Source organism: Panthera tigris, chromosome B4 (assembly GCF_018350195.1).
Source record: "Panthera tigris isolate Pti1 chromosome B4, P.tigris_Pti1_mat1.1, whole genome shotgun sequence".
NCBI lineage: Eukaryota > Metazoa > Chordata > Mammalia > Carnivora > Felidae > Panthera > Panthera tigris.
The window spans coordinates 109,263,070-109,281,321 of NC_056666.1; the positions used below are offsets into that span (position 1 = coordinate 109,263,070).

At 34.4% G+C, this 18,252-nt stretch overlaps 1 protein-coding gene across 1 annotated transcript in view; it reads right to left on the reverse strand.

Annotated features, from left to right (window-relative positions):
• Positions 1-18,252, reverse strand: part of CEP290 (centrosomal protein 290) — a 91,407-nt gene that overhangs the window by 12,179 nt on the left and 60,976 nt on the right. Inside the window, 9 exon segments of the mRNA XM_042992851.1 lie at positions 179-343; positions 2,024-2,110; positions 3,742-3,876; positions 8,119-8,242; positions 10,915-11,070; positions 11,435-11,580; positions 15,152-15,274; positions 15,598-15,819; positions 17,832-17,969. Of these exon segments, the coding sequence (XP_042848785.1) occupies positions 179-343; positions 2,024-2,110; positions 3,742-3,876; positions 8,119-8,242; positions 10,915-11,070; positions 11,435-11,580; positions 15,152-15,274; positions 15,598-15,819; positions 17,832-17,969 (1,296 nt within the window).

The following is an 18,252-nucleotide window of genomic DNA, read 5'->3' on the forward strand; positions in this document are numbered from 1 at the left end:
AACAAACGGTTGATGGGAGGGGGAAGAGGGGGAGAGGGGAAAATGGGTGATGAGCACTGAGGAAGGCACTTGTGGGGATAAGCACTGGGTGTTGTGTAAGCGATGAATCATGGGAATCTACCACAAAACAAGAGCACACTGTATATGCTGTATTTTAGCCAACTTGACAATATGTTACCTTCAACTTTTCATTTTCCAGCTCAATATTAGCCATTTTTTCACTGGTCAGTACTCCTGATGCTTTTTTCAACTGTTCATTTTCCCTTTGGACTTTTTCAACTACTTTTTTCATTAAACCAATGGTTTTTTCTAGTTCTGGAATTGTCTTTCCACTTCTACCAGCCTACAAAAGAATAAATTAACTTTTTATTCAATCAAATATCTGAAAGAGTATGATATCAAACACCAACAACATAACACACTCATTATTACATTCATTTCTGATTCCTAACATTTGAAGCCAAAACTTGTATTCAATTTATCATTACAATAACCCTATGCAATAGGAATTATAATTCTTACTTTACATACAAGCAAATCAAGACTCAGAGAATATGATATTCCTAGTCATGTAGCTAATGAGTAACAGCTTAAATACTCTAAATTTGATGTCTGTTCCAAATGAATAAAGCTAAGAACCTAAATACTCGATTTAGCTAATGTTCTTTCCAGTATACCAGAATTCTTTTTACATGGGGGAAAAAAAAAAAAAAAACCCACAAAAGAAGAGTTGTGTCATTAAAGAGCTCATGAGTTACCAAATTTGAATTGCAGAATAGAGGTGATTTTCTAACAATGGCCATGATTAAGAAATTCAGTTTCTGTCCAGTATAAATACAAGAGACATCTGCAATTAAAAAAACCTAGTGTAGAGTTATCAACAGAGATAGGTCACCAATTAGGAAGTTCAACTGCTTATGCTTTAAAATAAAATAGTTTAAGAGTTGAGTAAAATAATCTGCTTATTGTTTTTGCATTTTAGTCAGTATTCACACTATATAATGAATAACCTTATAATACATAATTTTAATACATACTATCATAATTAAAAATCAAATTAACCCATTTAAAAAATTATTAATGTTTGTTTACTTTTGGGAGAAGAGAGAGAGAGAGAGAGAGAGAGAGAGAGAGAGAGCGAGCATGAGCAGGGGAGGGGCAGATAGAGAGGGAGACACAGAATCTGAAGCAGGCTCCAGGCTCTGAGCTGTCAGCACAGAGCCCGACAGGGGGCTCAAACTCATAAATTGTGAGATCATGGCCTGAGTGGAAGTCGGATTCCTAACCAACTGAGCCACCCAGGTACCCCCAGGTTTTTATTTATGAAATGAATGTTGCTGTCAAGCTAGATATTTGTTCTGAATACTTTTTTCTAATAACAACTCAGTATTTTCACCAAATCTGTCACATATTTAATGTTATTACTTGAATAAGTTTTTAAATTGATTGCTTCTATCTGTGCCCCTTGCTAACATGAAAACAACAGGGGTTTAAATCTTTGGCCTGGGCCTCAAAAACAGCATTTATTCATTGTAAAAAATGAATACAAAATAACATTAGAAGAAAAACATATGAATAAAAAAACCTAGGAAACATTTACAGAGCATTATACTAAGAAGTTGCCATGGAAATCATAAAACAAATAGTCACAAAATGTTAGAATTGGACCAAGGAGCAGTGAGTAGTTACCTTAATGAACAGAAGGAAGATTCCTAGAAGTTAAAGGTTTTCAAGGTGTGAAGGGAAATGCAATGAAAAAAGATGATGTGGTGTCCAGTTGAAATAAAATGCTTGTTATATGTGACATGTTACAGCTTGTTAATGTTAAAATACATTAATTTGAAACACAAAGAAAAGCTTAATGATGTTTTACATTGTAGATCTGCAGAATAAAAACCAAGACTACAGGTAAGTAAAGGTATATCACTACTGTTTTGATGAATCCAAACTTTTTTTGTTTTTCATTTCCAGCTTATCACTGCTGAAATCAACACAAATATATGGCATATTCTCACACACTCACCCCTCTAACATGGCCAAGTTTCCGCTCAACTTCTGCTTTTTCTTTCTTAAGAAATTCACACATTTCCTTCAAATCTCTTACTTGATTCTGAAAGATTAAAGCAAACACATAACAGTTTAACATAGCTATAGCCACTGAAAAGGAAAGGAAAACAATTCATTTGAACTATCAATTTCTTCAACTATATAGCCTAATTGAACAAGGTCTCTACAGCAATAAGGACTTTGAACTAAGACATATATTTAAGGGCAGTGATACAAGAATATTTTATACGTAAATTTCAAGAAATATTTTCCACATTACTGCCTTTATATAAATGTAGTTTATTTTTTGTAAATGTTTATTTATTCTGAGAGTGAGTGTATGTGCATGTGCATGCAAGTGGAGGAGAGGCAGAGAGAAAGGGAGAGAAAGAATCCCAAGCAGGCTCCCCGTGGTCAGTGCAGAACCCACGCGGGGCTCAAACTCACAAACCGTGAGATCATGACCTGAGCCAAAATCAAGAGTAGGACACTTAACTGAGCCACCCAGGCACCCTTCCAGTTTTAGAACTCTGATTTTAACCACCCCATAAATGACATATATAGATCCTTATCCAGATGGTAGAGAGAAACAGCTGATCTAATAGTATGGGTTCTAATAATGTAAAAATAAGTGTTCTAGAAGCAGGACATAACTTAATTATATCATTACCAGTGGAATTAACAGACTGCTAATATTCCAGGTTAGAAAACAGAACTGAAACAATTAGCCAGCAAAAAGAAAAAGAGATTCCCATAAATAGGATGAGATTTGGAAAACCAAAGATAAACTTCTTATAAACATCAAAATTCCTAAAAGAGATAATTATCCTAATTTTTTAAGCTTAAAGACTTACTTAATTTTTTTAAAGAAATATCCTAATTAAGAGTGATAATTGTTTTTGAAATATATCAACCATCCACTTGGCCTCAGGACTTTGAACTTGCTATTTCTGTTGTCTGGAACTCTCTTTCCAGTATTTGTATGACCCACTTCCTAACCTCCTGCCCTAGCTCTCTGATAAAATATTTTATTAAGAAAGACTTCTCTTCTCCTTGGGGCGCCTGGGTGGCGCAGTCGGTTAAGCGTCCGACTTCAGCCAGGTCACGATCTCTCAGTCCGTGAGTTCAAGCCCCGCGTCAGGCTCTGGGCTGATGGCTTGGAGCCTGGAGCCTGTTTCCGATTCTGTGTCTCCCTCTCTCTCTGACCCTCCCCTGTTCATGCTCTGTCTCTCTCTGTCCCAAAAAATAAATAAAAAACGTTGAAAAAAAAAATTTATAAAAAAAAAGAAAGCCTTCTCCTATTACCCTAATTTAAATAGCAATTCCATACAGTCCCAACCAACCCTCCCCCCACCACACACACCTTTCACACCAACCATGCTTTTCTCCTTACCACTTAACATCAACTTAACATCAGCGGACATACTGCATATTACTTATTATCAGCCTTTCCCACTAGAATATAAATTCTATGTGTGCAAGAAATATTTTGATTGCTGTTTCCCAGCACCTAGAAGAGTACCTGACAACAAAGTAGGCTTTCAATAAATAATTGTTACATGAACAAATGTAGAAAACATACCACTACCATAATATTTTATGAATATGAGTTTCTGGCATCTTCATAAACTAATACAAAGAGGGAGAAAAGGTTTTCAGGTATTAGATTTCTTAACTAAAGAACATTAAATTTACCTTTAATCTTGGCAAATCTTTATTTGCTTGTTCAAGCTGAAATTTTAGTTCAATATTTTCAGATGACAGCTTTAAGTTTTCCCTCTGAAGCTCTTGTTCTCTTTGACAGTGTTCATCTGACTCTATTCCTGAAGTCTTCAGGAAAATAAAGTTAGGAATATTTTTAAATTTTAGTAATAAAAGTTATATAGGACATATTGGATAAGAAAACCTAAAATGGTACACTTTCCCTCAAAAAATATGAAAAATTAGAGAACTCTAAAAAAAAATGACCCTAAAGAAGTCAGAATATAAAAATTGCAGGAGAAAAGGTAATACAGTTTAATATAGAAAGCACAGTGAAGTATGTCTTAAAAACATCCACACGTATAATGTCAACATGTATATGCTCTTCTAAGACTAATTTGTGCTAATTTTTCCTGTCCAAAAGTAAAATATGACTATTATTTGTTATGGTTTATATTATGCCCTAAATCCTACCCCACCCCAAAATTCATACGTTGAAGTCCTAATCCCAGTACCTCAGAATGTGACCTTGTTTGGATATAGGGCTTTTCCAGAGGTACTCAAGTTAGGGTCATTAGGGTTGGCCCTAACCCGGTATGAGTAGTGTTCTTATGAAAAAGGGAAATTTTGATACAGAGATATGCATAGAAAGAAGATAATGTAAAGAGGGCACAACTGGCCATCTACAAGCCAAGGAGAATGGCCTGGAATAGATTCTTCCCTCACAGGTTAAAGGAGTCATCAACCCTGCCAATACCTTGATTTTGGACTCATGGCTTCCAGAACTGTGAGAATAAATTTGTCAGGTCACCAAATCTGTGGTGCTTTGTTACAATAGCCCTAGCAAACTAACACACGAGCCTCCAAAAAGAAGTGCCTTAATTCTTTCCTCTTTCAGAAAGCTCTTCTTCGTTCCTTAAGTGCAAGTAATAACTTCCTCCTCTGATATCCAGTAACACTATATTGCATTTCTTTTGGCACGAATCTACCTTGGGCTATTATTTATGTTCATTCTTCCTTCTCATTCTAAACTACAGGTCATTTGAAAGAGAAATATGTGCTTGATTTCCTTTTTTCTATAAAGGGGGTAGAAAACCACCCACCTCCTATGATTGTTATGAGCATCATATGAAACATTTTGTGCAAGTACTCAGCATAGCTTTAGTTTTTCCTCCCCCATCCCATTCTCTCTCTGTGGTTTGATGGGCTATCAAGTCAATAACTCCAAAGACATTATAGTTTAAAAAATGCAATGTTATACAAATATATCCATGGCTCTATAATAGCTTTTAAATTAGCAGTAGGTTAAATACTTTATATTCCGATATATTTACCCTTGGGTAATAAAAGCAAAAGAAATTAAAGACATTAAAACATAGAATATAGAAAAGTAAAGAAATTCTAGGCTATTTGATTCTGACCTGAGGGCGCAGAACCCTGGCAGAAACACTGCCTGTGTCCAACCTGACTTGTCTTTGTTCAAAGGAATGTGTGTGCATCTCTTTGTGTGCAAAAGACAGACATATTTGTTAATGTCTGTACCACAGGAATATGTCCTTGCTTATGCTCATTCTCTGTCAAATAACCCAAGTATCCATTCTGATTCTGCTACTATTAGGCTAACACTAGGCAAAGCATGCCACCTGCAAGGTCCTCAGTTTCTGCATCTTACAAATGAAGGCACAAGATGGGGTAATTTTTAAGGCCTCTTCAGACATGGAAATCTGTAATGAATGCCCTGTCCCTGAGCTCTTCTGTCACCCTCACTTCATCTCTTCTGTCTGTGGTAGCGATTTAACAAGTGATAAACACTTATGGGTACCACTGATTGACAGACATAATATTTGCTAATTATCAACCACAGAAGAGAGTAATTCTATCTGATGATCTCACATGAGGATTTTTTTTTAACACATTCTCCTAAAACATGGATGCAATTATGTAAGTACATACAGATCGTTTTTTCCCCACAATTCTCAAAAAACAAAAAGTATTAGTTGAAATCGTCCAATTTCTGGAAAACAAATTCTAATGAAACTCTGTATTGTGTAAAAGTAATATAAGTAAAATTCTTGCATAATGAATTTTATGAGATTTCCAATTCTTTTATGGAAGAGGAATCCTGTTGAAAGGAATACAGTGCTAGAAACCAAATTCTTAGTGGATGGGAGTTAAGAAACACACAGTGGGAGCCTCAATTTTACAGTTACTTATTATCAAGGGAACAAAGAGAAGCATTATGAACTTGGATAAAGATATGAAATAAGAAGTCACTTTCATCCATGTTTTCTTAACCTTTATTTTTATTTTTTTAAATGTTTATTTATTTTGAGAGAGTGGGGGAGGGGCAGAGAGAGAGGGAGAGAGAGAATCCCAAACAGGCTCCACACTATTAGTGTGGAGCCTGATGCAGGGCTCGATCCCATGAAACATGAGATCATGACCTAAGCAGAAATCAAGAGTCGGATGCTTAACCAACTGAGCCACCCAGGCACCGCCCCCGCCCCCCCCCCCCCATTTTCTCTTAAGATTTAAATGTTTGTTTTTATTGATGTGTTTAGGACTTAGGTGACTGGCATATCTAGGTGGAAAGGATAAGGGGAAAAAAAAAGATATATTCTATTTGATTTCAAGTGGAGACAAACATGTCTTAGTCTGTACTGCATTGTAAACTGACCAAAAGTAGTGTGTACATGGAGAGATCATCAACTGTGAAGTTAAACCTGTGTTTAGATCCTGGTTCTGCATCACTAGAGATGATACTCATGCTGGAAGCTTCCCATGTAAAACAGAAACAATACTCTGCAAATATGTGAAAATTATACCTCAGCATCGAGCCTAATACAACATAGACAGCAACACATGCAAACTCCCTTTATTCATTATACCAAAGTATGTTATAAAATATGTGGCAAAAAGATGACCAAGTAATGTCACACAGTATCCTAACACATTTTTACTGATATTATTCACTGTAATAAAAGTTTGTGATGAGATTTCAGAGCACCTTGAGTTAGAAATTTCTAAGGCAAAATGCATACCTCTAAAGAGCCTGGTTTTGTTATCCTGTTACCTAACACTTTTTAAGTGAGTACCAGTGGTAAAACAGTGAGTACTAAAATCAATAAGAAATGCATAACCATTAATTTTTATAGGAACTCGTCAATTAGAGGTTAATACACACTTCATGAATAGTTAATATTTTTTTACAAATCCTACGCAATTGATTTCCATTTGCACCACATACTGTATACCACTTGCTATAAGAAACAAACACAGGACTGCCATGGACTCAAACCTGGGACACTTCATTTCTTGGCTGGACTGGTACATCGGTTTCAGAATTTGCCTGTGCTTCCTCCTCAGCACTCTCAGTCAGTGCAGCAGCAACTGTGGCACAATCACGGTCTTCTCCGGCAGATCCTTCTGGATCCATGTGGTGGTCATGACTCACATCTTCAGCTGTGTGTCCCTTTCCTTTCACATTCTTGCCTAGCTCATTCTCTTCCTTGTTTTCATGTTCCTGTTTATTATTTTCATGATAGTCTTGATTAATTTTCTCAATTTCAGGATCTGGTTCATTTTCAAAATTGGACTTAACATCTGCCATGGTACCATTAGTTGACCTAAACGGACTTGATTTATTTTTTGGTCTTGCCTCAGATTTATTTAACTCCGCAGAATCTACAATATCTTCTGTTGTGTGTCTTTCTTCATTACTGTAATGCCGTAGAATACTTTTAGGTACCTGATGATGTAAGTTGTTACTGGCATCTATTTCCTTCCCATTTTTAATTCTGAACACCATTATGGGTTTTTTTTTATTCTTGTGGAAAGTGCTCTTTTTGTGATAAATATTATGCCTATATTTATTAACACTGGTAGCAAGGGTAGAAAGCGTAGTTGTGTCACATAACAGATTCTGCTTGAAGCAGAAGAAAGAGAAGAAACATGAAAAGAAGAAAAAAATAACAAAAATATACACACTATTGCTTTAAGGTAATATACAACAAACAATTCTACATTAATGATTTTTTTATAAAGGAAAACTAGAAATGTATCACACGTTTGAATGGAAACAATGCTGTATTTTTCTAATTTACTTAATTGTATGTTCTTGCCACAGCAAAACTCAAAATAATAACTTCTTTAAAATCTCTGGAATACAGTTTTATGCAAAGTCTAAGAATCTTAGGTCTACTTATGTAAGAAGGATTAAAGAAGTTAATATACATCAGTACCTGGCAAAAATAAAAGTTGGATTTAGTACATTAATATTAAGAAGAAGAAGCTTAAGGTTTTGGGCCAGATAAAGGTAAAAGTTTATATCACTTTTATTAAAAACAGAAAAATAAAAAGATGTACACTTACTGAAGGTCTAGAATATGCATCCTTTGAAAACTGTTTTTCTAAAACATGTAGTTTTTCTTGGAGGTATCTATTTTGTAAATGTAAATCTTCTATGACAGAATCTCGAGGAAGAGCTTGACGGGTTCTATGATAAAAAACAAGAGACTCTTTACTATTCAAACACCAACTTTCCACAGCTTTATTGTATTAAAATACAGAAAAGAAAATATATAATGTATTTGTTAACATTGTATTTATTTTAATTTCTATAAAACTTGTAAATTTTATAAAAATTAGGACATGACTATTTATAGTCTAATTATATATATATTACATATATATATTATATATATAGTCTAATTATATAGTCTAATTACATATATATTACAGAGGATTCACTGCAGGGCTCTTTTGAATTATGAGTTAACAAGTGTATTTAGATTTATAGAAATACATTAACATCTTTAAAGAACATGCATCTATTTATTTGGAATTGTGTAAGATGAATCAAAATACTATTTTTAAAACACTATATAATAATTTCATGACATACTTCTCAAAAAGCTCAACAATATAAAAAAGGCTCTTAGTGGTGCCAGATAACAATCTGTTAGTCCAAGTCTCACATGTGTCGCCTAAGGCCCTTCATAATCTGGTCCCACTATACCTATTCAACCTAATTGTCCAGGAGTCCACCTTTAGTAAGGCAAAAAAATCTGCCCTTACCCAACATGAAAGTTTCACCCCTGCCACCATGTCTCTGCTAGGGTTCTGCTTTCTTGGAATGTCCTTCCTCCCTTTAATATCTAGATTTGATTCATAAAATTTAGAAATTCACAGTTGAACTGAGACAGAAGGCCAGTTCAATCTCTTCTATCAAATCATCTCCAATTATTTCAGCCCATACAGGTTCACATTATTAGAAAAAACAAATTAAACCTCTAAAAGTATTAGGTTTCAAAACGAAAATATTTGATCCTGTGAAAACTGCAAAGGAGAAAAAAAGGGTTTAACATTGTTTTGAACACATGTTTAGATCAAGAAAAACAAAGAAGAGAAGGAGCCACTACTGGGATCAGACAGTAACTACAAAATAGATGTTGCAAGAAAGAATTCTTAATCACTTTTTTCTTCTGCATCAAGGAAAATTCTGAAGGATTTAAGAAACAATGACTTAGAAAAAAAGGGAATCGAATGTAGGCTAGAAACTCATGGGTACTTCTTTAAAGAAGTTCATATTACATTAATACAGACATGATCACAGGCATTAATAAAGAAACACTAATGGTAATTTTTGAAGATCAATGGAGAGGAAAAACATATGATAAATTTAAGAACATGGAAACCAATGTGACAAATTTCATATTAAAAAAAAATTAAGAACAGTAAGTATCCCCATGTCCAAATATAACAGGCAGGTACCACACTTAGAAAATAATCATTAATATGATTCTGGGCTGCTTGTAAGTACTTAGAAGAAGAAGTAACAAATTTTGTAAAACTAATCTAAGTTCATCTAAGAAGAAATGAATAAAGCAGAAAATTACAGTTTTGGGTGTTAAGACATGATTTTATCAGAAGACATAGCTTGGAAAGAGATGATGAAACCAATTTCAAAAGCTTTGCTAAAGAAATGACACTGGGGGCAGGGAGGGGGTCTGGTTCTAGGTAGAGTGGAGTAAACACACCCAATCTTGTCTCTCCCAAATGCATGGAACAGCTATTTGAGAACTCTGAAAAGTAAATATTTTACAGAGTGGGACAGTATACCAGAATCTGAAGTCGCAGCAAACAGCAGCAATTTACCTTTCCATTGCTTCTAGTGTGTCTTGGGCTGAACACAACACTGCTTGAAACCTGAAGGTGAGTGTTAGCACTGAGGGAGGAAGCTCCAGGGAAGCCTTAGAGTTCTAGCTCCAGCAAGGAGAGAGGGCACTTATGATACTCTCCAAGACAAAATCTCACCCCCCCAATATTTTTTTGTTCTCTCTGTTCTCTCGTACTCCAACCCTCAAGCAATCCCATGCTACTGGTTGCATAGGCTGCATGGGAACCCACAGGAGTCAAAATATTTAGGAAATTGGTAGAGTTGTGATTACTAAAGGGGTAGATGGGAAGTAGCCCCCTCCCTCCCCATTCCCCTTTCTGCCCTCCTATTGCTTGGCTCCAGACATACACAAAATTGCTAAAGTAAACAGTAGAACAGGGTAACCAGAGCCCCAGATTTCATCTGAAATACGAAAAGGGGGAGCCCTGGGGAAACAGACAGTGTCAGGGAGATGGCAGAAAGGGAGGAACTCAAGAAAGGGATCCTATAATGTCGTTCATGAACTTCTGGCCTCAACGTTGAGCTGTGTGTGTATGAATCTGATCTTACAGTAGCAACGACTCACAGAACTGAACTAATGGATGGAAGGCAGCCCGTATACCAGACTTCCAACAGGGAGGTGCACAGGCAGGACGGAACCAAAGAGACTATAAATTAGGCTTTGAAAACAAAACTGATATTAGAACCACAGCCCATAAAAAGCAGGTGGGAACTCGGGGCCTGAACCTATCCAAGACTGCCTGCCTGTGAAAACAAAAATACTACATTTTCCACAGAATTTAACCAAGATCCAAAGTTTCACAACATGATATTCAGAAGTTCAAGAATACAATCCAAATTACGTGGCATACAAAGAACCTATCTTAATTCCCACGGGAAAAGAGAACAGAACCCAAGCCTAAATAATACACATTCATTACATCAGTTTTTTTGGGTCAGCCAGTATTTCTTCATTGTAATAGGTCCCACATTTTCACATAACAGCTTACCTCATATATGATATGTCATTTTCTAAGTCAAGATTTCTCCTTTTCAATTCTTCCAACTCTTTTTCTGACTCCAAAGCTCGCACTCCCATAACCTGATCAACAGTAATGCCAGTTGTTTTTAGTTTCCTCTGCAAAGTAAGTTTCTCTTTGTCAGCCCTGTGGGATTCAATATAGCATCATGAAAATATAAAATTCACTGTTTTACTTGTTCAATTTATTAAACTGAAGCTTACTACTAATTAAACAACATCATAAAAAAAACCCAAAAACTAGATCTTGCTGTATTTGCTATGAGCTAACACTTCAAAATTGTAGGAAACTCCATTTACAAATTGTTAAAATAATTTTAAACACATTTTAAAGAAAATAAAGTGAATCACAGATAATAAATCATAATTAAAACTATGAAATTTCTCAAATATAACATCAAATATGTACTATCAAATACAATAAAACTATGTAACTTCCAGATCAATTAAAGACTTCACAAATAATTAACTAGGGTTAAATTTAAACTCACTTGGCAAAAAGATCCTTCAAAGTATTTAACTGCTTTGTTAGAATATACACTTCCCCCTCTTTCTCTTTTAACTTGTTTCTAATTCCTTCTATTTTGGTTTGCCATTTTTTACCTTCTTCCCACCTAATTAATTCTTCTTTGGCACTCTGTAAACAATAACGAGGGAGAAAATTACCAATATTTTAATTTCAAGATTTATTAATTACAATTTACTGGAACAATGGTAAACCAATACTTCCTAGGGAATATGTGAATACATTCATTTTGCTATATAATGTCTAGAATCTTTAAACATGCCAAGCTACTAACAAAAATGCCCTTCAGTTTAAAGGTTCTGTATTCTATTATTGATGGTAAAATTCTAGGGAACAGTTTGGATTAATGTCAACAGACTTAAAAGTCTTTAAGTAAAGATTCTAATAAAGATGATCATGACCAACGTAAGCTTCTAACAAAAATATGTATGTACAAATGACCAACCCAATTTTGACCAAAATAGCAATCTCCTAGCATCACAGCCTCTTCAAATCTTATCCAACAGGTGGTTATATACTGCTAATCATCTGCCATACCACTCTCGGCATTAAGTGTAGAAGCACTCTCTGATCAGAGAAAAATCAGAGAAAAAGCATTATAGTCTAATTTATGTTGGTTGGGTAGATCAGGGAAGGGGAGCAAAATACAGAAAAAAAGCAAGAAAAAAAATATTTTGTAGTATGTTAGCTGCTGGTAAGTGCTGAGCACGGAAGAGAAATAGTTAATGGCATTAGTAATGCCACTGAATAAATTTCCATCAGTTTGCACTTGTAGCTCTGAATTCACCTTAATGCTATAAGTCTATTTCCTTATGTTTTCTAGTGTAGTATGCCAGAGCATCTTCATGTTGAAACATGACAGATGTAGAAACATATTATTTTTGTGAATTATTTTGTTTCTCCTTTATATTTCAATTAGGGCATTTATAATAATATTTAAAAAAAATTTTTTTTGTGTGTTTATTCATTTTTGAAAGACAGAGAGAGACAGAGCACAAGCAGGGGTGGGGCAGAGAGAGAGGGGGACACAGACTCTGAAGCAGCTCCAAGCTCCGAGCTGTCAGCACAGAGCCCGACACAGGGCTCGAACTCACGAACCATGAGATCATGACCTGAGCCGAAGTCAGACGCTTACCCGACTGAGCCACCCAGGCGCCCCTATAATGATATTTTTGAAATTACACATGTAGGTAATTTCTATTAACCATAAATTTCATGTGGATATTATAAAACACTGTTTATTACAAAAGGCAATGTCAGGGCTGAAAGAGTTAAAAGCCATAGTTTAAAGTCAAATGCCCATCTAAGATACATTGCCCTATCAAAACTATCTTCTTTGATACTGGCCAATTTTTTACCTTATTTATTTAATTCAGTTAGCAACTATCCTTTAAAAAAACATAAAAACTTCGGTAAATGTTTAATAATTATTTTTTTCTGAAATATATACAAGAAATTTTGTGTACTTCCAGGAATGTAAATATTAGCTTGGGCATAATGGTATATAAATAAATAATTCTGCAGCATGGAATTGGGCATTTACCCTCTGATACCAGCCTCTGAAGTAAGACTGAGGGAAACAAGGCTGGAATTATTTAAAAATGAACCACAAGAAAAAAATAACAAAGGCAAACATCACCACAGATCTGTTCTTGACTGGGGGAGAAGAGAAGATGCAGGGAGAAGTTCTTTTGTCATGGTTTGTGTACCAAGAGCCACTTAGGATGGATTTCAGAATAATGTGACTGCATTTAAAATTTTTCATTCATTTAACAAATACTGAGTATCTAATACATGCTAGGGACTAGGGACTGTTGTAGGTGGTGGTTATCCAACAATAAACAGGTAGAATTCCTGCCATTAAAGCTTATAGTCCAAAAGATAAACACATAGGTAAATCTCTAGTATGTCAGATAATAATAAATGCTATGGAGAAAAGTATAACAGCATAAAAAACACAGGAATGTAAGGCATGGGGGTGCGTTGACAGAGAAAAATGTACAGAAATTTCAGCATGAAATCATTGAGTATAAAAACATCCATAAATTAGAAACGCCCAATACTGTGGAATTTGAAATAATACTCTTGCTAGATTCCTGGATAGAAAATTTAATATTAGTGTTGCTCTATGTGTTGTCCTCTTTTTCTAATTAGTAATAATATAATATCATACAGTGGTATGGACTTGATGGCTTACAAAAGACTTGCACATATTGTCTCATTTGACTGCCAAAATAATCTTGGGAAATTGACAATGCAAATAGTATCATTTCTATTTTAAGGAGAAATAAACTGAAACAGAGATTAGGAGTCTAGGCAAAGTCACAAGGCTTTCTGACAGGAATCAGGTTAGGAACTGGTATCTGAGGATTAGACCTTCGTTCAAGTGGGGAGGCAGCAAAAAAAGCAAACTGTAAGAATAAGGACATTTTTATCTTGCAATTTTTACCAGAAAAGCTTCAGACAGCAAGTATTGTGGTTCAATGTATATAAATGAAAATATTTTAATAAAAATTATACTAACACTGGTGAATTTTCATAGAACAAAAATTTTTTGGAATATACTCTATTAAGACATTTTAATCCCATTACTATTTTCTATTCAGTGGCTTAATTTTCTTTTTTATGTCCATGTTATTGAAATTATTTTATAGATACTGAATATTTTCTGCACAAATTTTACAATAAAAATTTTTCCTAACCTTAGCTTCTCCAGGCTACTACTAACACCAATATTTCTCAGGTCTCTATTGATATTTTCAGTGCTACTAAGTCTTCATTTTATTATTTGTAACAAATTTAATTATATGCACTTTAGCCAATTGAAGGGATTTGGAGGATTGATAATTTCTATCAGTAATATTTATTACAAAATAGTTGACTAGTTAACCTGTTAGAAAATTTTAAGCAACTTTTCTCACATTACAGAATCAATTTATGAGTGGTTTCGTTATTGATTACTACCAATACTGAATTCCAAATCACTTTGTTTACCCTGAACTAACAGTCCATTCTACTGGATGATAAAAAGGACACATTTGGGTCAAGGTAGTAGACTAAAAACACCCAACTTTCTTTCCCAAAGGTCAAAAGCACCTACCTGCATAAACAACTATATTGGGGAAAAGCTGGATATGTAAGGTGTGAGGGGATTTTAGAGGTACTTTGTCAGGAAGAGGACATAATGATGTTGTAGTCACTTCTGAGCGGGAATTACATTATAGGGGCACCATCATGGCTCAGTTGGTTAGTGCCTGAATCTTGATTTTGGTTCAGGTCATGATCTAGGGTCACTAAATTTCTAAAGGACAGAAACTCATCTTAGACTTCTCTATATTATTTATATTATGTGTTAGGTCCTCAAATTAATACAGTATTTTTGAGAGAGAGAGAGAGAGAGAGAGAGAGAGAGAGCGAGCGAGCATGCGCACGCAAGCCGGGGAGAGGGGCAGGCAGAGGGAGGGAGAGACAGAATCTGAAGCAGGCTCCATGCGCATGGAGCCAAATTAGGGCTCAATCCCACGACCCTGGGATCATGACCTGAGCCAAAATCAAGAGTTAGACTCTCAACCAAATGAGCAGCCCAGGAGCCTCTAGCATATATTACCTATTCATCAATTCTATAATTTAAGTTAGGCTATCATTACATTAAACATATTAATCAGTATGTTTCTTCACATACCTTTTCTTTCATAGGCTTTATTTCTGCCTCATCCACCTTTCTTTCCAGTTGGCTTTCTAGCTTTTTAATTTTCTTTTGGAGTTCTTCAATTAAACTTTGTTTATTATCTAACAGAGATTTTCCCTAAAATATAAGATGTATTTTTACATTTTAGAAGTAAAAAAGTACCAAACAAAATACACAATAAATAGTCCAATTATAGAAACTTTTGAGGCTATAGCTAACCACATTTTCTAAATGCACTACTGACGCACTATGGATGCTTCTGCATTTTAAAGATAGGCTACTCTAAAACAACAAATACAACAGAGGTCACTGAAGGAATTAGCCACATTAATCAAAGTGATCTGAAAGTTGTTTCAGCAAATAGGTGAAATTAAAAAGTGGGAATAAACTACCTACATATTTTAAATAAAAGACATTATCACAATTAAACATAAAATTACCTGTAATCCACTGGTCAGTCTTTTAATTTGCCTTTTCAGTTCATCATTCTCTTGATCAATTCCATCTTTCTCTCTAAGCATTTTATTATAAGCTTTTTGTTTTTTTTGCAGTTCATTGGTTAAGTCATTCAAATTATCAGTTAATGAGTTTTCTCTGTTTTTACTTGTTTTAAGAGCTTCTTTCAACTTTAAAAGATTTTCACTTAAGTCTTCAATTTGTGACTAAAACAAAGAGAGGTTTAATTCATGAATCTTCATCAAGTATCAACAATAAAATATAATACATCTATTACTTATTAAAAAGAAAGTGGATCCAAATTTTTATTGAAACAAATTATTTTTAATAATACTTATTAAAAAAGGTTTAGTTAATGCTTATAAAATTAAAACTTACTAAAAGTAAAGTTTCAATCTGAATTTTTAAGGTCGCAGGGAAAAAAACCCCACTAACTACATATATTTTTCTGTCTTCGTTTCAAATGAACCAAGTCTCTTTTGAGAAAAACAAAACATGAAGAAACAGTCTAAGGCAATTCAGCTTCAGCAAACACCCAGAAACAAAATTTTATCAAATAAGCAAAGGTTTTATTACGGTGGAACTGATTTAAAGGAATAAGGACATATGAATGTACATGGCATTTAAAATGCCAGTATAAAACAAAATCTCTAACTTGTAGTACTAACCCACTTTGTAAAGACAGGACATAAAAGGGTAACTTGCAGTGCTTGACAGTATGTTGAAGCCACCCACTATACAGGAGTTCCCAGCTGTCCCATACAGTAACAGCGATAAAAATACTGGTACTTAGTAGGTTTTGTTGGATAAACTACTACAGGTCAAAATTATTACCAATAACACTAACAAGAAATTTAGCACTATTATAATACAGTTAGAAGAAACATACACTGTCCAGGAGAAGTCAGAAAAGGCTTCAAGAAAAAGGACTTTAAGACTGTTAAGGATTCAGAGAAGATGACATTTCAGGCAAAGAGGTATTGAGGAAGAAATCAACAAAGGGGTATTCCTCTTTATATATTTATTTACTTAATGGGTTTTTACTGTCAACTATACTGATAATCTTGATAGGTACAATGAGAGATTCATTGTACCTATATGTACAATGAGTACATATAGGTACAATGAGAGAGAAGGACGCCTGGCTGGCTCAGTCAGAAGAGCATGTGACTCTTGATGGTGATCTTGGTCCTGAGGTTTTTTTAAAAAATTTTTACTGTTTACTTATTTTTGAGAGAGAGCGAATGCAAGCAGGGGAGGGCAGAGAGGGAGGGAGACACAGAATCTGAAGTAGGCTCCAGGCTCTGAGATGTTGCACCGAGCCTGACCTGGGGCCTGAACTCATGAACTGTGAGATCGTGACCTGAGCCGAAGTCAGACACTTAACTGACTGAGCCACCCAGGTGCCCCTCAGGGTTGTGAGTTTGAGCCCCATGATAGGTAGAGAGATTACTAAAGAAATAAACTTAAAAACAAAGCAAAACAAAAACACCTAAGTAAAATCCAGTCCCTACACAATTTAATGGTGGTGAAGAGCACACACAAGTAAGTCGAGAGTAAATCAAAATTATAAACAAAATAAAACACAACTTTTATATTTTTCACGTTATGCAGAATATACTCTATGAAACTTTATGTAAAGAAATTTAAAAACCATTATGAAATACATGTGTTTTGTAAAAATAATCTTAAATCACCAAATCTAATGCTCTATCATGTTTGAAAACAATAAAATACATAGCCAAAAAAATACATATTTAACTTCAAAAAAGCCTTCAGAGTTACACAGCTCTATGGATTAAATGTCAAGGACTATATAATCTCCATAAACTATTTCAGGGAAAAAAAAAAGGAAAGCTAATTAACTCATATTATGAACTAGTAAAAAATTAGAAAAATTTGATGAAGCAAAAGAAATAAAACAAGGAAATCTACATACATATCTCATCAACACAGAAACAAAAATTCTAAGTAAAATCTTCGTTAATTCTATTAGGAAGAAGTAGCTAATAATGGTCTATTTTTGCTAATTTCCAAGATGACCATCAGTGTGAGAACAATGAAGATTCTTATTACTCAAAAATGTATGTTTATCTATCAGTAATTCATTAGAATAAATTCTCTATTCATTATCAAAATTGCTATATATCAAAGTGGATCCTCTTCTAATAGTAATTATAAGGAATTTTGTTATATTAATGAATGTGTTGACATTCACCTTTAGCTCTTTAGTATGTCGATCAACCATTTGTTGAACATTGAGGTTTGCCTCTTTCTGAGAAGTTGCAGAAATAATACGTTCTTCAGCTGCTGCTGTCATTTCTGTCCGGAGTTCCAAAAGTGCTCGACTAAGTGCCTGAATATTATAACATATACACTTTTTTAGAATATTTTATATGAACAACGCATAATACAAAAAAATTAACATGTATCACTTTTAACTATTTTCCTAAAATGCCATGTCTTTACACAAACATAATTCACAAAGAGTCTAACTTTTTCAAATGAAATTTCTATAATAATTGCACTCAATTCTTTTCAAACTGCATGTGAGTTCAAAATCTTGACACTAATTTTGAGAACCAATATTAAATCAAGCCATTTGTGCTATAAAAGCCGTATGTTTTGTTTTCAGTATC